Below are 23,470 nucleotides of genomic sequence, written 5' to 3'. Positions count from 1 at the left end.
ACTGTTATTTAGTGTGCCAAAGAAATGACCTAGTGCTTTGCATAGCTACATGATCAGCAGAACTGCATACACCCTTCCATCTTCTTTTCTTCTTCTGCTAGCCTTAATCCCATCTATATGGGGTTGGCACTTTTAGTCCTCCTTCTCCATTCCAGTCTGTCTTGAAGCAGTTCCTCAGAAACTCCGCAGCTAATCAAATACTTTTGTATGACAATCATCCATCTAATTCTGGATCTTCCTAACCCTTCTCATACCCTCTGCTTCTAAATTTAACACCCTGTTTCCTATATATTCTTCCGATCTTCTTTTCACATGCCCAAACCATCTAAGCCTGAATTTCTCTCAGCTTTTCTATAATTAATTCCACCATCACACTTCCCTTAATTCAGTCATTTCAAACATAATCCAGCCTGGTAACTCCAAGCATCCATTTTAACTTTTCCACTGTGTTCAAGATCTGCTCCTGCCTCCTCCTCAGTGCCCAGCATTCAGAGTCATACCAAAATGGATTTTGTAGATCTTATTTTTCAATTTGATAGGCACTCTCCTATCACAGATCATGTCGCTCACTTCTTTCCATTTAGTCCATGCCTTTCCTGTTCCGCTAAAAAGTTCCTTATTGAGTTCATCATTATCCTTCACTGTTGAACCTAGGTTCTTGACTGTCCGTATCTTTTGGTAATGGTTGGGCTCCCAGACTTAGAATTCCATTGTTTTACTGCAAGGTATCAATGAATCTACTGACCACATAACCTGTTTTATTTCTGCTGATTTTCATTCTATTTCTTTCAAAAATACACCTCTATTTTTCTAACTCTTCTTCCACTTCCTCTTTGCCCCCCCCCACCCCCAAGCACTACATCATCTGCAAAAAACATGCACTGGGGGGGCCACTCTCTGAATGTCTTTCGTAAGTGCATTGAGCACCAACATGAACAAAAAGGGGCTCAGGGCAGAGCCTTGATGTGCTCTGATTCCTATTAGTAACTATTCTATTTCTCCATTTGGCCTTCTAACTGTGGGTGCACCCCTCCATAGCCATTCAAAACTGATCAAATTCAAACACACCCTGTTTTCCTATGGATTTGCTGTTTTTCCAGAACTTGAAGTAGATTAAACTTGATCTCTGATGTCCCAACCACACTGTGACCTTAGGGAAACAAATTCCTCCTTGCAAAACTGAGCTAATGCAATTAATAAATAAAATCATAATAATTAATAATTAATGCAACCATTCCCAGTTCAAACTCAAACAAAAGTTTATTCGGAGCACTGTAGTCCAAAAGTTTGAAGAGCTGTAACTTCTGTATTTTATATGTGGGAACACCAGCAAAAAGGCTCAGTCATGCTGGGTCCGTGAATAGTTACCATCCATTAGCCACATCGTAATACAGCTCTTAATAAGGCTACTGACTTTATATTCAGTTGGGAACAATTTCTTTCTAAGTACCTGCAATTCTTTAGGTCTCTGTGGAGACCAAAACTACCTTCTCTGGCTCGTTCTCTCTTTTACACACAATGGATTCATGATTTTGTACTTGCATCATTAGTAGCATCTACACAGTTTGTGAGAATTCAGTACATGGAGCCAAATCACAGGGGAAACTAAAAGAGCACTTTCCCTTCACAATCAAGAATAAGTGATCAGAGATGCAATCAAAATGGAAATTCATAGAATTTAAATCACCATGAATACAGTCATGATTGTTTAAATAGCTTAGTTATTCATTTCTTAAGCTTAACATTTGTCTTGGATCTGAAATGAGTTTCTTTAACATTTCCACTGCTTTTATTTGGATCATGGAATGCATTCATTACGTTTTGTGGATGCAGACTTTACACTGTGACAATGATTAGCAACCCTGATATTTGGAATCAGAAAGCTTGTGCTGCACTAGCTAATTTCATGATGGTAGGCAAGGCTCAAAGTGAATATAAATAGTATAAATAGTTGACCTGTATCGCTGATAAATAGTTGACTCACTGGGAAAGTGAGGAAAACAAGAAGCTTTGGGGACAGGTGTAGCACCACTAAACTACTTTGAATCTCTGTGGGTTACAAAAGATTGGCAAAGAACTGCTCTGAAGTGTAGAGATGCAAATCCAGTTTTGAACAGATACAAGACTACAGGTGATATCAATTCTAACTGGGTGCTAGGTCCTATCATTCTAATAATGTGAAGACATAAAAGAATCACTGTCCCTTTGATTCCAGTTAGTATTATTAAAGTTTGTAACTCTGCTTAGTTTATGCTTTCACATAACATTTTTATGTTTGCACATACATGTAGTTTTGCAGATAAACCAAACCCAGAGTCTCATACATGAATCCTCTTGAACTCCGGAGTGATGGAACTGAAATACCTAAATACAAATCCATCTTTACAGTTTCGTCCCATTCAACTTCAAACGTGGCCAACATTTCATGAAATTTTGGTTTAAGATGACGGAACTCTCACAGATTCTCAGCTGATTATCTCAAAAGGTTTCTGCTAGTCTGGATCAAAAGACATGAGATTTGAGCACCACTGAAGATAAATCTGCCCCAAGTCACTAGTTTGGTTTCAAGCCCTACCCCAGTGCAGATCAAATGTCATGTCCATGGCTCATCTCTAGGATTTTCACATATAATGGAGATGAAGACATTTTGAGAAGCAGACGCAAGCTATAATAGAGATACCACAATTGATACGTAGCATTAGACCATATGAAATGGGTATTACACTGCATATATGTTAACAAGAAATCACCTAGAAATAAGTAACTGTACCTGACTAACATCAAAGATAACACAAGCAAAAGAAAAGATGACACTATCACTCAAACACTCTTTTATGGAGCAACTTTATACTGGTGCTATTGCTCTGGGCTATTTACCTGGCTCAGAGAAGTGATATTTTGAATCTTTATGGGGCATTGGACAGAAGACAAAAACTCATGTTAAAAAAAAAATGTGCACGCATAACAACACAAAGCATGGAAATGTCAAAGCATTATTTTCTGCAAATAAGTCACGCTAGGCCCTATAGGGATTAGCCAAATCTGTTTGAACTGAACTCAAAGAAACAGCTGAGATTTGCAGCAGAAGAAAACATATGCACTTCAATCAGATGCTACTCCATTGCTTTTGAGCAGTGCTCCCTGGGCAATTTTTCCCCTGGGTTCCCCCTGAACAGTTCACAAATTTCATTCACATTTCTTAGTCCTTCCATGCAATAAGTGACTTAGAAAGAGGAAAGTACTTACAGAATTGGACGAGACTGGAAATCTTCCTGGTTCATCCTCTCGGATTGACGGATTTTCAAAATTTCTGTGTAACTTAGATTCTGAAGTTTACTTTTGAATTGGTCCAGAGAGCTAGGCTTGGTAGTGAGTGCTCTCATTATTTGCTCTTTCACCACCTGCATTACCTGTGGATGAAAGCAAAAAAGTATTATTTTTTTAACTCTTTGGTTTTGATTTCAAATAATATTCCAGTATATGCTGCAATTAGGTGGTGTGGAAAACAGGTGAATTTTATTAATTATCAATTAGTGATCACAAAGCAAATTTTGCACCACAGAGTGCAAAGGAGTTAACCTCTAACTGGATGCCACATTTAACAACAAGGGCTCATCTACAGTACAATAAATAATCCTCTTGGGGGACTCACTTACAATACAGTTATCTTCTAATACTGTTAAAATGCGATTCCTGTTTTCTAGTGTGAATGGAACTGTCACCGTCTTACAGTACCATGCTATAGCCCTGCTTTGTCCAAGGTTTGGGGACACAGGAGTAACAGAGGGTTGTGTCTCTTCTACACTATGAGATAGAACTACATGTTAATCATGTAAGGGAAACCAACCAAATGGAATGCCCCAACATAGTTGTTATTGTAGATAATTGTATAGTCTGTAAGAGTCCAGAGACTGAAGTCGCTCCCTCGTTTCTGCCAACCCAGCCCAGGCTGTGGGCCCCCTTCAGAAAGTCTATGTTGAGACAGAATGCAGCAGTGCAAACTGTTGGGGGTCTGGACGTGGGTGGATAGCTCACAAAGCTGGGGAGCACCCATGAGAAGGGCTTTATAGCACTCCCAGTGGAGTTTAAAGCTGCCCTCCCCAGCAGAGGGCAGTAGCAAAGTCCGATAACTGCAGTAGTTTGCTCCACTCTGTACTGCATATGGGGAGGGGAGCATCTGATATATATATGCAGGTATAACTACTGTGTGATTATGATGTGCTTTTCTTTTTCATTCCAGTTTCCTCCCCCTTTGCCTTTCTTGAGACTATTTGGTTCAACCACTCGAGTTTCAACCTAGGCCTAGAGGGTCACTGTTTCAGGAAAGGTGTAGAGTACATAGCGAAGGAAATGAAGGTAGTAACAAAAGAATATAACATCAGGAGAGGGTGATCAATTTTCTAAGGTTGTTATAGGATTGCTTTTGAAGCAGTGCCATAAAAAAAATGCAGACGAAAGAATTAGAATGAAAGATGTCTGCACAACAGAGAGATATCTGCATATTAACTATTTTACCAGGAGAAAACTGTTGAGACACAGTTAACTTAGGGGATTTGTTTGGCACCAGTACCCATAAATATATATCATAGATTGATCTCTCTCTCGCTCGCTCTCTTTGCTTCTTTCCTCACTGCTGGTACAAATCACATACTTTGAAATGCTTATCTGATTCTGTCTTTAGGTGGAGTGGGGGAAAAAAAACCCCCCAGTTTATCAGACTTAAAAAGATTTTTCTCCCTCACAGCCAAGCCAGGCTGACAAGAAGGAGGAAATAGTAACATTCAGCCCAGATCAAAGCAGATCTGTGATAGGAATTAACAGCTGGGAAAAGAGGATAGAAAATATTCTTGCATCTTTTTTTTTCTTTTCTTTTATTCCTTCATCTTCACTAATATTTCTAAAAATGGAAGCCTGATCCCTTAGAAGATTACGCATTCTGAAAACTTTTCTTTTCCCAAATGTGTGTACGTAACTCTTTTAGTTTCACTGCATCAACCTTGAAACTGTCATCATCTGAGCTGTGTTTCTGACATTAATTTCCTGAGATGCAACATCCCTTTTAGCTATGAGCTATACACTCATTCTAGTCTTGCTACCAGGTGCAGTAAGCAAATCGAAGCAATTAAAAAGAGATAAGAAAAGCTCTCTATTGCATGAACTACACACTCCTGAGCTGTTTGCAACAATCCATTTCCAAAAGATGATGCAGTTTTTTCCCCTCATAGTTCTGTCTCTTCAATCAGGTACAAGTTTACATTTCCGCACCGCCTTTCAAAGGCTCATTTTCTGCTGCCCTTACTCAGAGGAGCCCTTTACTTTGAGTATGTACTTGCAGAGTAAGATACTACTCTTCATAAGTTTGGTAGACTGGCCCAAACAAAGTAGAGGGTCCTATCAATCAATCCACACATTTTAATATCCCTATCATTGGGCTATATCTATAAGATTTTTTTAAGGATAACTCATCAGTAAAAAATATCTAGGATTCTTTATTCCATGTTTCAGCTGCTGTTCCTTTCACCACTTACAGGGATGTTTGCTTTCAGGTGGATGCTGTCTGCAGTCCACCAGATTAACTAGTTAAAAGTGGTGTTTTTATTGGCATGGGGTCAGTGATTGACTCGGTTGCCTATTTCAAAGAGGATTTCTGCATACTTTTAAATTGATCATTTAAGAGGAACAACTTTTCTTATTGGCTACTTTCACAATATAGCAAACAGATTACACAAGTCCAAGTACTAAATATGCCATCCCTGGCTACTGATTTTATATTACCCCAGATATTAAATGTAAATGAGCACACTATCACGATGTTTGAACACGAAGGGACTGATCCAAAGTTGATGGGAATCCTCGAGGTGACTTCAATGGGCTTTGGATCAGGCCCTAAAGGAGTTTCTGGAGTCTAATGAAAGAAACGTCCACAAAAGAATAGTCAGAAATGGATGCTCCTAACATAAGGAACAGGTATGCTGCTTATTCATAAACCCATATTAGAGAGACCAGGTTCCATCTGGTTTCTGGTTCCATCTTTCTTTTTCTGTTTTCTTGGCAGCAATTATAGCACCAGTGAAGGAAAACATGCCACCCCAGTTCAGTTTTTCTAATGAGCATGAACTTGGCACTGGGTATCCTCTCTGTCTAGATTGTTACAGGTTCTAGTTGAGCATCTTTAACATTAAGACCTCAGATAGAACACGGTTTAAAATACTGTAGTTAGCCCAGCTCTTATAGGCCCAATGCTGGACTGTTCACTGCAATAAGTTTTACATCCAACCAACAGCCATGATTTCTGCACCTCATGCTATGCAGTAGCTAACTTTAAAGTACATTTTCAAATGTGATACTTAAAGTTAGTCACCTAAATAAGTGGCCTGATTCTCAAAGATGCAGAGCACTCCCAGCTTACACTGAAGTGGAGTGTTCAGCACCTCAGAAAATCAAACCATTAATTTAGATGCTAATGTTGCAAACACATGCTTAACTTTAAGATTACGAGTGATCCCGTTGAACACTCCTGCTCCGGTATTTGCAGTAGCTGTTGTAATGCAAATAATGTGTGTGTTTTCCAGTGCTATAGTCTTGAAAGCTAACCAGAGGAGAATTGTTAAAGAACGACCCAGTCCTCTCTGTGACACCTTTCCCCCCCAACAGCACAAGATGGCAGAGTCAACAGGCATGCCTTAAAACCTATTTATGTCTGCATCTGTAACTTTCACGCCATGCATCTGAAGAAGTGAGATTTTTACCATGAAAGCTTATGCTCAAATAAATCTGTTAGTCTTTAAGGTGCCACTGGACTCCTTGTTGTTTTTGTGGATACAGACTAACACAACTACCCCCTGATACTTAAAACCTGGTGCACACAAGAGCTAAGCGATCGGGGTGATCATCTTCTTTTTAGTGTTAGTAGTGGAATGGTATTTAACAAGTCAACCTAAGTGCCATAGCTGCTAGTTGAGTCATCTCTCTAGCATTGGGAACCACTGCCAAGAACTTCTTATCTGCTCAAAATCTCTCAAGCTGAGTTGCAAGCTCTTGATTACTGCTGCTTGGGAGATTAACTGCTCTAAGCTTAGGATCAACACATTTAAAAATTTGACCTTACAGGTGTAATTAAAGGAACTCTTTTCCTCAGTATTTCTTAGGATATATCTACACTACTAGACCTATAGAGACACAACTGCAGCTACACTGCTGTAGCACTGTGGTACAGACACTTACTACAATGATGGAAGGGGTTTTTTCATTGCTGTAGTAAATCCACCCCCTTAAGGGGAGTAGTTAGGCTGATGGAAGAATTCTTCCATTGACCTAGCAACGTCCACACTGGGGCTTAAATTAGTTTACCTACGTCCCTTGTGTGTGAATTTTTCACACCTCTGGGCAACATAGCCAGGCCGACCTACGTTTTAAGCATACACCAGGCCTCCATGTTGTTAAACATAAACATTGTATATGGTCATTGCAAATGCATTTTATATATATATATATATATAGTTTTTTTTCCCCCCATAGGACATATGCAGGATTAGATTTTGAGGGGGAACATTTTCTCCATTTTGTATCCTTTTTTAAAATTTTTTTTCTAGACTGATGCCCTGTTATGTGGTAAGGCAGAACTATGATTTGGGCAGTTTGCTAAAGGTGGGCAACTTAACTGAGAATATTCAAAGAGTTGGAGCGGTAAAAAATTAAATATATTTTTTATGTTGTGGAGCACACTGACTTAAGCCCAATTTACTTGTCTGGAATGAGATGGCGGTACCTTTCATGTCTATCGAATCTTACCTATCTACTGGATTTCTAAGTTGGCCATTACTATGTTATCTAACTTCATATACAACTTTTTAGATAGCTCTCAACATATCCTTGTTTGACCTCATCTCTGTCAAGTCACATTTTGATTAATTCTATCTTCCCACCACTCCTATCTTTTTCTCTTTTGTTCTCTCTTTCACTTTCTTTTTATTCTCTTATCTCTTGACATTGGGATTTATTTCTATGCAAATAGCAGCTTGAATCTGATGCACAGAAATGACAAATGACAAAAATACGGCAAAGGATTTCTAGGAATGAAGTAATGTGGCTGGAGAGATAAGGAAGGAAGATGACTTCAGTAGTGGCTCATTGAATAGATTGGAGGGGGCAAGATAAGAAGAAAGAAGGCTGGAAAGAAGGGTACAGATATGAAGAAGAAGGATGGCCAGGGCAGGGACAGGGGTGTAGAAGGGTGGAATGTTATTGTTACGGCAAAGCTGTTATAGCTGCTCAGGGCTTTGGTCCTTGGAGCTCTGGTGTTATCAGCACTTGCAGAGAGTGCAACCTGCTAATTCAGCAGACCTTGATATTATTTATAAGGAAAGACCAGAGGCATGGTTTGGTGATAAAGGCACTTGGCCAGGTTTATTGCCCTCAAGGAACAGTCCTAATGACTTGCACAACTTGCACAAGTACATTAACAACATGGCACGGAGCCAGCAGCAGGAGTCTTTGCTGTCCCCTCAGCCACACAAAGGGTTAAGGCAAGGTCTCCTGACATTTATAGATTAAGAGAAACAACTGGAATAAACAATTTACATACACCTTACGTGTTTTATGACATCTGTTTATTACTTCCCCTTGTAACTTTTTCCTGGCATTTCAGACAAAACATCCCTATTCATTATTTTGTCAAACCCTCTTATCTTGTGCTAGATTGGAGTATATTTGTATTGGCATTCTGGAAAGTATTTACACAACTATTTAGTGGCTAGTACTTTCTAGGAGTACTTATGTTTTAGCAACGCTAGCAGCAACTTTGCCAAGTTTATGTATTGGACAGTGAACTTGTAAGAATCTGCTTTAATACATGGCCTGACTTTCATTCACAGCCTCTGGTTCAGGACTAAGGTTTTGCACCAGGCCGAGTGCTCCAGGCTCTCTCTTTACTACGAGGAGTTTTAGCAGTATGGATTAGCAAGATAAGGATGGTTTATATTAAAAGAGAAAGAAGCAAAAGCACCAATGAAAGATCAGATAGGGTGGGAGAAGGGTCAAAGATATGAGAGACAGTACTACAATGGAGTTTCAATAGTGACAGAGCAGGAAAGCAGAGGAGAAGGATCTGGAGAAGAGATCCTGGAAGAAGATCGAATGAAAGGAAACAGAAGGGACAAAAGGAGGAGTAAAGGAAGGGGTAAAGTGTGAGGGTCTGGAGACAGCCAATAGAAGGGAAATATCAACAGAGACTGGGATGAAGAAGGAGAGAGTGGAACTAATGTTGGAGGAGGGAGAAATGAAAAGAGGTGTTTAAGAATGTGTGAAATGCAGGACGAATGAGACTAGGAAAAGTACTTGAGAAGAAAGTCATAAGCAAGAATCTTGCAAGAACTAATCACAATCCGAATAATCCGAACAGCACTTCCTGAGTCCATCTCTGATTTAAATAGGAACTACTGAGGGATGAGAAGCATCTTTCTTTACATTTAGTATGTACAGAGGGAGATGAATATTTGCACCAAAAATGAGACTTAAATCAGTCTCCTTTCTGTTCATCATGCCCCTGGAGCAAATGAGGCAAGAGATGACTCCTGAATGAGAAAGCTTTTCTGCCTAAGTAAAATGATGTGCAAAGTTAATAAGACGGTCTCTAAACTCACTTGTTAGTTAATTGAAATCATAGTTCAACCAAGATTACATTATTTCTCTCAGTATCTGACAAAGCCCCTTGGCAAAATAAAACATGCACAAATCATTTGTGGGTGGCATTTAATCCAAGGCTTTTACTAACAAAATGTGCTTAGCTCCTCAAACAAGTTTTCAAGGAGGGAGAGGAGATAGAAAAGAGAGAGAGCGTGGGAGAAGGGGGGAGAAGGGAGAGAGAATGTCTACACATTTTAACATGATAATTAACATGCTAATTGACAACTGTAAATTCTAATGGAGACAGGAAACAAATATTTAGGTTTAACATGACTAGAAACAAATATTTATGTCCTAGAACAAATATTTGTGTGGTGCCTCCATCACAATTTACTACTGTCTTAGTAACATGTTAATCAATATATGTTCAAACAGGACTAAAAGTTCAGCTATAGATTTGTGTACCCATAGACTGCTAGTATTAGGGAGGGATAGGCAAACTTTTAAATCCACAATATCCTGTATTAACTTAATATCAAAAACAGATACCAAACCAAGTTCAATTAAAATTACAGCACATGGTACTGCTCTAAATTACACTAGTTTATACCCCAAGCAACTACTGAATACAACTGTTTAGAAAACAGAACTTCCATCCCATGGGAAAATCTGATATTTTGACTTTTGTTTTTGTCCTGAAATGGGATGCAAAGTTGAAATACTGAACATTCTCATGGAATGAAAAGATCCAATAAAAATTTGATTCAGGAATGTCAAAATGAAAAATTTCAAAAGTTTCAATTGAAATGAAAAGTTTCATTCCAAATGGACAGCATTTTAGACATTTCCAGATGTCTAAATTATGATTAGAAACAAAACATTTCATTTCAAATTTTCTCATTAGAAAAATTAGAAAACATAATGAAAATGGACATTTTCCACACTATTACAAAACTCCATATTTCATCAGGAAAGATTTCTGGTAAAATAATTTTGACCAGCTCTGCTAATGAAATGTAGATACTCTGGGTTTAACATTGGCATAACTGAGAGCAGTACCAAAGTAGGAATTTCAAATTAAATGCTCACATTTCAGCTTTAATTTACATGAACAAGGGAAAATGACAATGATATGGCTCAAGGATGAGCTGGCAGCCCTCTTTTTAAATTTCCTGACCTTTGTTAATATGCATCGTGGCTTTAACATTTTTTTAAAAAAATTCTTATATTAAAAAGAGGAAACCTTTACAGCACATAATAAAGTGTCCCTTGCATACTTTACTAGAGAGAATGGAATTGTGCGTTTGGATTGAGTCTACACACGTATAAGCTTTTGTGAAGAAACACAGTAGGTGAAATCATGAGCTGCTGTAATTTGGAATAGCTCTGTTGAATTCAATGATGTGATGGCAGTTTCCATCAGCTGAGGATCTGCCCAGGGTTTGCAAACTACGGAGTCAGGCATTTGCAAAGATATAAATTTATGCAGAATAATAGTACATTTTATTATGCATCTTTTTTTTAATGAGTAAGCGATAATTATTCTTAACTAAACACCTATTTCAATATTCATATCACTGAAAAAAGCAATGAGCTAAAAAACCTGTCTACAGACAGGGGTGAAAGTGAGCCGGTAAGGGCGGCACCAGCCCATACCCAGCCCACGTTAAAGCGCTGCTGCGTCCCTGCCCCTTTTGCCTCCCCTGTGGGCGGCCCTGTTGGTAGGGTCCATACTGGCAGGGCCGCCGACAGGGGAGGCAAAAGGGGCGGGGGCATTAAGAGCTGCTACAGCAGCGCTTTAAGGATGGTCCTTTGCCGCGGCAGCACTTTAATGTTGCCGGGCCCCCCTGTCGGCGGGGCCACCGAGGGGAGGAGAGGGGAGGGGAGGGAACAGCAATGTTAAAGTGCTGCCACAGCAAAGGACCCTGCAGCGCTTTGAGGTCCCTGCCCCTTTTGCCCTCCCCCCCCCCGCCACAGACAGGTGGTGGGGGCAAAGGGAGCAGTTGCCCTGGGGTTGGCGATTTAAAAGGGCCCGGGGCTCTGGACGCCGCTGCCACTACTGCAGCAGTGGCATCCAGGGCCCCGGGCCCTTTAAATCAGCACAGCAGCCCGGACCAGATGGCCTGGAAGGGCTGGCTGGGGGATGCTGACGACCGCCCCCCAGCCCGGCCCCTTCTGCCTGAGACCCCACCCTTCTGAGGGGCCGGCGCTGCCCCGGCCCCATACCAGTAAGTGTCATCAGTTACTTTCACCTCTGTCTACAGAGTATCAATTCCTTAGCACTCTTCCACTTAACAGTTGAGTGTTTTAAGTGATAGGTGCATCAATGATATCAAAAGGTCCATTCAGTGCTGGAAGAATAAAAAAATTGTCATAAGAATTAATTAAATCATTTGTAAAATACATGAAGCAGTGAATAGAGCAAACCCATTCTGACTAGTCAGATCTTAACTCTGTATAGAAAAAGTTATTATTATGTATTGTATAAATCCTTCCGAGTTCATAAATTACTGACCTGGCACATCATAATAAGTGTCTTCAAGGCTGGTAGAGCCCAAACTCTGATTTCAGTTGTTGCACATGTGCAAATAAGCCTATATGCTAAAAATCTTTAGGAAATTATTTTAATTAAGAAAAAATTCTAACAAATAATGATAACAATTCTCTCTGGGGTAGGGACCATCTTTTTTTAATTTGTATCTGTACAGTGTCTAGCACAATGAGGTTCCTGTCCCACAACTGGAGTGTTCAAGCACTATTGTGTAACACAAATAATAAATGACAACAATGCACATTAATTAATTTGCCCCTTTGTATTAAAGAACTTAAACAGTGTGACAAATCTCTGTCCTTGCCTCCATGGGTCCCGTGTTTCCTGGCGGACTTTGCTAGCCTCAGAGGTTCACTGTGACCCTCCACGTAACCCTTCTCTCTCTAGAGACAAGGGTCACAGTCTACTGAGCCATTTTCATCATAAGCCAGCGAGGGAGGTGAGGAGAAGTTATCCTTCCTTGCAGAGTCTCTGTTGTCTCCCAGTCTCAGTGATTAATCAGGAGGCAAAGGTGGGGGGGGAGCCTGGGCCCACCCTCTACTCCGGGCTCCAGCCCAGGGACCCTAATAGTATCAGCTATGGTAGCTGACCTTTTAGAAACATAACATGTACAATTCCCTGGGCTACTTCCCCAGCAGCAGCCCTCACTTCCTCAAGCTCCACTTCACCCTTACCTCAGGGCCTCCTTCCTTGTGCCTGATATGGTGTGTACTACTCAGCCTCTCCAACAGCGCAACTTCCTCCCACAGCTCCTGACATGCACACCCACCTGACTGACTGGGAGGCTTTTAACTAGTTTCAGCCAGCTCCTGATTGGCTTCAGGTGTCCCAATCAACCTAGCCTTCTCCCTCCCTTCTGGAAAGTTCTTAATTGGCCCCAGGTGTCTTAATTGACCAGGAGCAGCTGCCATTTCACTTATCCTGGTACCAGGGATTTGTTTAGCCTGGAGCTAATATATCTATCTCCCACTGCTTTTCCATAGCCATCTGGCCTTGCCCCGTCACAACAGGAATACAGAAAGCAAAGCCCGTCAGGCTATTCTTACAAGGAGAAATATGGTAACAAAGTTGCCATACTCTGCTACAAAAACTGCATGAACTTTCATGGTTTAAGCTGTGAGACCTGTGAATTTTTGATTGTTGGGAAGAGGTGGGGGACTTTTCTCAGATCAAAGAGAAGTCCCTTGAAGCCCAGATGGCATAGGAGAATTAAGTACCCCCAGTAGTAAGTACCATTGATTTATCATACAGTTAATGCTGGTGTAATTGCCTGGCATCAATACTCAAGGGAATGCAAGTGCTCTAGTTTGACTGCCAAAATAATCTGTCATAACAGTTAGGGATGGAACAGATCTGTTAGATCACTAAGTCTACTGCCTTCAAGGATGGATACATTTACCCCAGAAGAGAGCATATCAGATAATAAATCTGACGTTACAAGCAATTTTGACCAAAAGGCCAAGAAGCAGCAATAATTTTTCATCTGGTCCCTGCCTCCCCCTGGCAAGCCCCCTCACTGGCTTACACTCCACTTGAATGGAAGTATCTGAAACTGGTACTTCCCCTCAGCCCCTACTTCTACAATCCAAGGCCAGATCCTGAGGTGTTTTTTTTTTTTTTAGAAACTCTCACTCACACAAAACTCCTGCTGAAGTCAATGGGAATTTTACCAAAGAACTACTGAGGAAAAACTTCAGGATTTGGACTCAAATGAATTCATTTTCCATAAATGATTTAACCCCCGCTCTCATCCCCAGCATTCCATTCTGGATTGACAACTTCTTCAAATGCAGTTACATCCTGGAACCAGTTATCAATGAGTTCTAAACAGCTGGACAGAGGAGTTTATAATCTCAGTGATGAAAGATCTTTAGCTATGATAACAGGAATGGCATCACTGTAACAAAATCACTGTACCTATTCCATGTTGTAAATCTTGACACCTAATAAGTCTGCAGTCTCTTTCATTCCAATAACTTGTGGCTACTTGCTGCGTGTCTTGGGACAGGAAAAATCTTTTCAGAATTCATTACAAGCCATTTGTTTTCCTTTAAAAGGATAATGTCAACCTCTGTAGGCTCTAAAATGTAGCAAATTAAAAATAATCAATCAGTCTCATTCGGAAGTTCCCCTAATGCCTCAGATGTAATTAAGCAAAGTTATACACACAGGACTGCCGCTAGAACGCGGGATTTGGGATCCATGCACGATACCGCGTTAACGCGGGGACTGCATTATAACGGGGACTGCGTTAAAATTAATTCCAATTAAAGTAATTAAATTTGGGATCCATGGCCGAGACTGCATTATATGCGAATTCGCGTGTCCTAGCGAGGGTACGGTGTATCAGGATTTTCTTTTATTAACTGTCTTGGGTTCACAACGATTCAAACAGCACATGTTGTGCTACAGTGAACATGTCCCATGTGCACATACATAGTTCAGTATTTCTGTATGGGGCGGTGTGCAAGTGGGGTCAAATGAACTGAAATGGCTATTCCTCTTCCTGCAGATTCTTAACTGTACTGTGAAACCCAAGTGCAATTGAGAACATGGGATGTAGTGGAGCCAATGGGCTACACAGAGCAGTTCTACTGTCTGAGTGTTAAGGAGAAGGGGTAGGGGAATTTATATGGGATGGGATTGGGGCAAGCAATGCTGCTTGGAGTGCACTGGAGCTGGAGCCTGCAGAAAGTGTGTGTGTTCTGTACATTTGACCACACAATATATCAGAATGCGAGATGACAGACATTTTTACGAATACCAGGTTTTTTAATACCTCACCCTGCATCAAAACTAGGGCTGTCAAGCGATTAAAAAAATGAATCACTGTTAAACAATAATAGAATACCATTTATTTAAATATTTTGGATGTTTTCTACATTTTCAAATATATTGATTTCAAGTACAACACAAAATACAAAGTGTAAAGTGCTCACTTTATATTTTTTATTACAAATATTTGCACTGTAAAAAACAAAACAAATAGTATATTTCAATTCACCTAATACAAGTACGATAGTGCAATCTCTTTATCATGCAAGTTGAACGTACAAATGTAGAACTATGTACAAAAAATAACTGCATTCAAAAATAAAACAACGTAAAACTTTAGAACCTACAAGTACACTCAGTCCTACTTCAGCCAATCGCTCAGACAAACAAGTTTGGTTACAATTTGCAGGAGATAATGCTGTCCATGTCTTGTTTACAATGTCACCTGCAAGTGAGAACAGGCGTTCGCATGGCACTGTTGTAGCCGGCATCACAAGATATTTATGTGCCAGATGTGCTAAAGATTCATATGTCCCTTCATGCTTCAGCTTCCATACTTGAGGAAGACATGCGTCCATGCTGATGATGGGTTCTGCTCGATAACAATCCAAAGCAGTGCCAACTGACACATGTTCATTTTCATCATCTGAGTCAGATGCCACCAGCAGAAGGCTGATCCTCTTTTTTGGTGATTCAGGTTCTGTAGTTTCTGCATTGGAGTGTTGCTCTTCTAAGACTTCCGAAAGCATGCTCCACACCTCGTCCCTCTCAGATTTTGGAAGGCACTTCAGATTCTTAAATCTTGGGTTGAGTGCTGTAGCTATCCTTAGAAATCTCAGATCGGTACCTTTTTTGCGTTTTGTCAAATCTGCTGTGAAAGTGTTCTTAAAACGAACAACATGTGCTGGGTCATCATCCGAGACTGCTATAACAGGAAATATATGGCAGAATGTGGGTAAAACACAGAGCAGGGGACTTACAATTCTCCCCCACAGAGTTCAGTCACAAATTTAATTAACGCATGATTTTTTTAACAAGCATCATCAGCATGGACGCATGTCCTCTGGAATGGTGGCTGAAGCATGAAGGGGCATGTGAACGTTTAGCATATCTGGCACGTAAATATCTTGCAACGCCAGCTACAAAAGTGCCATGCGAACGCCTGTTCTCATTTCCAGGTGATATTGTAAATAAGAAGCAGGCAGCAGTATCTCCCGTAAATGTAAACAAACTTGTTTGTCTTAGCGATTGGCTGAACAAGAAGCAGGACTGAGTGGTCTTGTAGGCTCTAAAGTTTTACAGTGTTTTGGTTTTGAGTGCAGTTATGTAACAAAAAAAAATCTACATTTGTAAGTTACACTTTTACAATAAACAGACTGCACTTCAGTACTTGTATGAGATGAATTGAAAAATACTATTTCTTTTGTTTATCCTTTTTACGGTGCAAATATTTGTAATCAAAAATAATAATATAAAGTGAGCACGGTGCACTTTGTATTCTGTTTTGTAATAAAAATCAATAAATATGAAAATGTAGAAAAACATCCAAAATATTTAATAAATTTCAATTGGTATTCTGTTGTTTAACAGTGCGATTAATCAAAATTAATTTTTTTAATCGCAGCTAATTTTTGTGAGTTAACTGCAGTTAATCAACAGCCCTAATCAAAACACAACCATCAAACCAAAAACTGAGATCGTGGCAGACAACAAATTCCATCTGTTTTTGTATCTCTGCTCTTCATTGAAAAACGCAGATTTTTTTAACCATTTGTAGTTCTGATTCCGTCCAGAAAATTGGAGTGGCACAGATTTGCATCTGAGTGTCCCTCCCCCAGCCCAATGCACACGTGTGTGAATGTGGACATGGATGGACACACCAGTTCATATTTACTATGGTAGTCATTTTATGGTGAGTAAGTAACACACTGTACTTTTTATCACCTTCTGTTTCTTCCATTGCATATTGGGCTTTCTCTGCTTTCTCTTTTTGGAATTATGAAGTGTTCCCATGAGCATACTGGGTAATACCAAATATCACAACACAAACCATGCATGGAGACACATCACTTTATATTTCAAGGAAGAGACAGGCAAGGGAACCTTTATAAGTATGGTGTTATAGTACTGGGAAAAAATATAAAAGAGCATTGCAATACACCGTGTGGCAGCTGTGAACTGGGAAAAAAGCCAAAGAACACAGCAGAGAAGGCGAGGCAGAGCCGCATTGGTTGTTTCATAGAAGAGTGAGATACGAAGCCGGAAGAGAAGGGAAGCTGGGAAACACAGCTGTCTGAAGAGCACTGGGAACCAGATCTCACAGCTCCACCTGCTCTGCTTTAAGGAAGAGTTGCCAGCAGCTGTTATGGGGAAGAGCAAAACCTCATGTCATTTCACCTGCCATCAGCATCCATGTCAAGGAGCCCAGTCTGCTGAAGACTGATTCTAGTTTGCCTATCAACTGTCTACTCCCCAGGGAATCAAGTATTTTGGGAGAAAAGGGCTCAGTATGCATGTGCACTCTGACTGATGTGATGGGTTTCAGTACTTTAAGAAAGACAATAAAAATAGGATTAATTATTTTAGAGACAGAGAGAACCCAAAACAAATTAATCCACAGCTTTTGGTTTATCAGTTCTGCAAGGAGGCTTAACAAAATTTCCTTCTCCTGTGGCACATCATTAATCATTGCCAAACTAAACATGATCTCAGCACGGTTGGTGGTGCAGCTCACTGCCATAACCTAATAAACAAACAAGAATGATGGCTGTCGGAAACACAGCATGTAGAGAAGGGTAGATGGTGAATTCGGGATTACATTTTTACTTTGATGGAAGGTGAAAGGCTGCTGCTGTTTAAGGCAATACAGCTGACATCAATTTCTAGATCCTACATGAAAAATAAAAGACTTGAGTGTTTTTTGCACTTGTTAGACACAGGGATTTTTATTTAACCAGGGTGAAATTCATCTTGGTGTCCCACATGTAAATCCTGTAATAGGGCACTGCTGGTGGAAGCCATGGGCAGAGCAGACCCACAAGGGGGTCTCTCAGCATCCTCTGTACTCCTCAGAGTAAGTATGATCTCAAGGTTAATGTACTAGACTGGGAATCAGGAGAACTGAGTTCAATTCCTGCCTCTGCCACAGACTCCCTCTTCGATGCTGGGCAAGGCTCTTAAACTTAAGTCACCAACTCAGATGCCTTAGGTCCTCATCTGTATACTGGGAACAATCATCCTTCCTTTCTCCCACCCTTGTCTGTCATGCCTATTTAGGCTGTCACCTTTTCAAGGCTGGGACTGTATTTCATTACGTGTATGTACAATGACTAGCACAATGGGGCCTTGATCTTGATTGCAGCCTCTAAGATGTACAATAATACAAATAATACACTATAATAAATAGTCACTGAGGAGATCTCCATGCCAGCTGTGCATACGACAGTGAAGATCATGGGACTAGGGTGAGGGGCCATGGGATTCAGGACAATATAATATAACGGTCCTAACTCTCCACCCAAATTGTTGAGAGAGAAGCTGTGTTGCTTTCTGGTCCTAGGATTGAGGGGGTATTTCTTCATTACAGCTACTATGTATTCATCAGCATAAAGCCCAATTATCTGGGCTCCATAGAGTGAACTGACTTTTTCCCTTAGTGAACTTGGTATGGTTGACTGGGGTAAATGTGGCTCAATTGTGGACATAATTTTAACAAAAAGGCAACATATTGTGAGCTTCTGAGTCAGAGGTCTGGTAATAACAAAATGGCTACTACTCATAGTTCTGCCCTGCCTTACTTTGTGACCTTGGGAAAGTCACTTGCAGCAACTCTCTGCTACACTTTACCCATCTGTAGAATGTGTATAATAATATTTATCATGTCTAACTCACAGTAGTACTGTAAGACTCACTCAGTGTTCAAAAAGCACTTTGAGATCATCAGATGCAAAGGACTATGTAGATTTGAAATATGCAAATTTGCTTTTGTTTCAATTTCAGAAGCTGTCAGATTGGGCTCCAGGAAAAGAAAAGCCCTTCAGGAAATCAACAAACTGAGCTAATGAAAATCCACGGGAAACACAGTATCCTTCTTAAAGGTATAGAAATCCTGTTATGAAATTACAAAGGTCACAAAGATAGTTCGCAGTTTGAAACTTTCCACATAAAAGCGACAACAGAAGGGACTTCGCTATTGCTGTTGATCGCATGTGGAAGGAACTCAGACATTAAAGAAATAGGAGGCAATGTAAAACCCAAAGATAGACGCCTGGTCATTAAAATCTGTCTATTGACTGTTTAAATCAAATAGAGAAGTATAACTATACATATCTAGAAAAAGATATGGGCCCAGATTTTCAGAAGTGACCGTTGATTTGGGGTTCTTTCATTTTTGGGTTTCCAACTGGACACCTCTTAAACGAGTTTAGTTTTCTGAAAGTGCAAAGTTCCCACCCTCTTAAAATCTGGCTCCTTCTACGTGTCTCAAGTTAACTATTCCAAAACACAGGTACCCAAAATAACTAGTCACTTTTTAAAATGTAGGAAACAGTATAACTATATCCCTCCCAATAATATCATCTTCAAACACTGGTAGAGTGGGCAGCACGAGTTTGGAATTTAGAAAGAGCTCCATTATTATTTCTTTAAAGTACAATATTTTAACACGTACGGTGGGATGTGCAAAATGTTATGATTAATTAGGAAAACTTTCCTGGCTCAGAAACACACATATTGCTTTCTTCTGAAAGGCGATTACTAAAAGGAAAGCAAGCCAGTGAATACTTAGACTTTAATAACACATTGTCCTATCAACTCCTATGAGTTAAACAGCCCAGCTGCCATATGGAAACTAGCCCTTGAAAGCATTAAATCTTAGTCACAGATAGCTATGCTGAGAAAGAGGAATGATGAAAAGAAAACTATTGCATTAATAAGGCCAACTCTTCATTATGGGCAGAATAGTTTCCGATGGTTGCAAACAAAAAGGGCAGATTTAAGATATTGCTCAAACAGAGATAAGAAAAGCTCCATCGCAACAGACTTCACTTACAGAGCAATGTGAGCACAACCTTCATGGACAGAATGAGGAACAGCACTGCTTGACTTGCCTGCAAGCAGCTTTGCTCTGGTGCTGTTTAAGTTACACACAGTCCACATTTTCTCTGTATTACATGTATTAACATGAAGCATACATACAGCAAGGGCAGAATTCTCAAGTTTTCATTGACACCCACATCAAGGCCTCCTTGACAGTGCGGGCCCGATTGGTATAAGGGCCAAGCAGCCTTAGTGTAACTCAATGTCACTTTTCAGGGCCAAATAATTAGAGAAAACCATGGGGCAAATTCATCCCTGGCACAATTCCACTAAGTCAACTGAGTCACACTGGGGAATAACTCGATCTAATCTTCAGAATTTAAGGAAGACTTCTTCCCAACGTCCACCACTCAAAAAAAAAAAGAAGAAGAAAAAAAAAAACCTGAGGAGAGAAAAAGAGGAAGAACCCAACTCAGCAATGCACATGGCTAACTGTAAGCATGTGAGCAGTCCCACTGAAGTCAATGTTACAGTTAGGCATATGCGTAGGTACTGTGCTGAATCAGGATCCTAGTCACTCCACAGTTCAAGAATCTCCATATCCTGATCAAGATGAACGACAATGATCAGTCAATTGGGCTACACATCTGGTTCACTGTAATAAGGACCCACAAACAATTTGTGCAGAAGGGATTCAAGCTGATTACTGGTATTCTCTCTGCTGTACATTCCTAGATCGTCCATCATTCTCACTGGCAGGTTAAGGAAGTGAAATGTTTCAGGAAAACAAAAACAAGAGAACTTCTTCAGAAGCAAATCTACTAGTTTTGGAAAATAAGCTGCTTCTACCTTAGAAATAGTTTGTGTTCATCAAACACACACACACACACAGAGTACAATGTGTTATTAAAACGGAACCCCCTCTGTATGAGCCATTTCCATTTACAATCTCCCTTTCAAAGACAAGGAAAACTGAACATTTGGAAAATATTTTAAAATCTGGAATGCATAGGGTGGGATGCTAACAGAGTAGCCATAGATTCAATGTCAGGGCCTGGTCTCTCTCTTCGTCACCAATAGTTCTGGTTCTCAAGCTATAAATAAACAGTCCCAACACAGTTGTGAATATAAGGCCTGAATCTTATTTCACTAGTACCAGTGCAATTCAGGAGGAAACTTCACATAAGCCAACAGTGTAAAACTGCTGTAAGTGAAAAGGGAATCAGGCTGACAGGGAAAAACTCCCATTGATTCAGTGTGAGTTGGGTCTGATACAAAGGCAGGATCAATATAGAACTTGAGCTCTAAAACAGGGAACCCAAAACTCCTCCCTCTCACGTGTGGATCCTGTTTTCCAGCAGAACCCTCCTCCGTTCCCCTGAAAGTGGCACTGATGCCCAGCATTTCTGATCATATTTGGCCACATTTATCTTGACTCCATTTACTGATATTTAGGGGAAAAAGTCACAAAGGAACTCTGTCACTTCTCTGAAATGGAATCAACAGACCCTGATTAGCAGTGAATTAACTGCCCATGTCTCCGGCGGAGCTACTTTTGCATTAGCGTACTTCGATTATCAGCTCTTTGGGCCGAGACCATATTTCTGTTGTATGCGCACACAGTGCATAGTACACTGGGGCCCTGATTTCTGATTGGCATCACGAGGTGCTACTGCAGTACAATAATAAACAACAACAACTACCATAAACCAGTGAACCAGGTGTGATTTTTTTTTTAACTTAAACTAAAGTACTGGTTTAAAGTACTTAAAAAAACAACAAAAAAAGCCCACACCAATCTGGTAACATCTATTTAAACGCTCCTTTGTAAAAGTGATATAGCTTTTAGAAAGCTCACTTTTTTAAAAAGAAAGATTTCACACTTAAAAAACCCCACATAGATAAAGAACAATTATCAGCCTCCTCCTCAACACACTTTAGCAGAAGATTTATTTATTCCTGGGGTTTTGGCAGATTTCAGCCCACCTATTATTTGTCATGTTCTTCCTTTTTGGTCAATTTGTCATTTTAATCTTTTTTTCCCTCCAGACCCACTTCTCCTCAAAATAAAATAAAATAAAACAAAACATGAACAAAGAATAACTAGTAAAAAAAATGTCAAGAATATTCAATCATTTTAACATTGTGAGTTATTTAGAGAGAAAAAGAGTAACAACAGCAGAATATCAAGCCATTGTATTCTCACAGTTGGAGCAGTTCTGGGAAGGCTGAGAATTTTTTTTTAAAATCCCCATTTCAGATTTATTTCTCTTGACTTTTATATATTTGTCAACAAAGAGTCAGAGTTTAAGGCCAGAAGGATCTACCAGATCATCCTGTCTGACCTCCTGTATATCACAGGCACCAGCACTACCCAGCACCCGCACACTAAACCAAACAACCAAAATGAGACCAAAGTATTATAGCTCACTGCAGACTAGACTACTCTGTGCATGGGCAGAGAATAGGGATTGAGACATGAAAATGATTGAGATATACCCAGTTAATCCTGGCAAGTTACCCACACACTTGCTATAGAGCAAGGGGAAAAAAACCCCAAGGTCACTGCCAATCTGACCTGGAGAAAATTCCTTCCTCTCTCCATATATAGTGATTACTTAGACCCTGAGATGTGAGCAAGAACCAGCCAGCCAATCACCTGAGACAGAAAATGCGTGGTGCCACCTCAGTGTCATTGTCATTCCTGATGCCTCAGAAGAGAGATAAAATGAGTTTGCTCTACAGCCTTAACTAACAGGCAGTTGGCTTTTAGCTCATGCGGTAGAGGCTCATGCACTAAGCTCCAGAGGCCCCAGGTTTGATCCTGCCTGACGACGACCAGGGTCTGTCGGCGTTACAAATGCAGAGGGGTTTTTCGTTGGGTAACAGGCCTGAAGTGGTGCAACGTCTTGCTCCATCACACATCTCTACCTGCGAGAGGAACTCCTCCTCCTCCAGACTTCTATGTGACCAGCTTCCCTTTGCTGTTGGTTGTCACCCCCGCCACCTCCACCCCAAGTTGAGAACATGCTAGTGAGGAGGTGGGACACATCATCAGTTAAGGCTAGGAAGAGGAAAACAAAATGGCATAGAGCCCAGAGCTGCTCCGTCCATGGAAGTGGTGTCAGAAGCTGAAAGGAGGCAGTCAGGCAGAGAGACATGAGTTTGGCAGCGAGGCTGAGGGGAGTTACTCCGGTGTTCACTGAGGACTCATAGGCAGCTGGGAGGACCCTCCCTGTGCTCAGGGGGCGGGGAATGGAGGCAGCATTCTCTGTTTTGGGGGGTGTGTGTGATGTGGGGGATATAGAGGGGTCAATGCTGTAAATGGCTTCATTTCATCACCAGTGTACCTTGTGTCTGATTTAACAAGCCCTCTGGTGAGTGAGTGAAAGATATTACTTGAACAGACTAATGTCAGTCTATGAAAATTTTACCTAAACAATTTACATCCCGGAGGAAATTATTATTAGGGCATGTTCAGAA

At 40.5% G+C, this 23,470-nt stretch overlaps 1 protein-coding gene across 2 annotated transcripts in view; it reads right to left on the bottom strand.

The window, feature by feature from the left end:
• Positions 1-23,470, bottom strand: part of ELMO1 (engulfment and cell motility 1) — a 417,191-nt gene that overhangs the window by 35,180 nt on the left and 358,541 nt on the right. For both annotated transcript variants that reach the window (XM_077811025.1, XM_077811026.1), the window contains exon 17: positions 3,247-3,410. In XM_077811025.1, the coding sequence (XP_077667151.1) occupies positions 3,247-3,410 (164 nt within the window). The remainder of the gene's footprint in view (positions 1-3,246; positions 3,411-23,470) is intronic.

This window comes from Eretmochelys imbricata, chromosome 2 (assembly GCF_965152235.1).
Source record: "Eretmochelys imbricata isolate rEreImb1 chromosome 2, rEreImb1.hap1, whole genome shotgun sequence".
NCBI lineage: Eukaryota > Metazoa > Chordata > Testudines > Cheloniidae > Eretmochelys > Eretmochelys imbricata.
The sequence above is the reverse complement of the archived record's forward strand: the minus strand, read 5'-3'. Positions and strand labels throughout refer to the sequence as shown.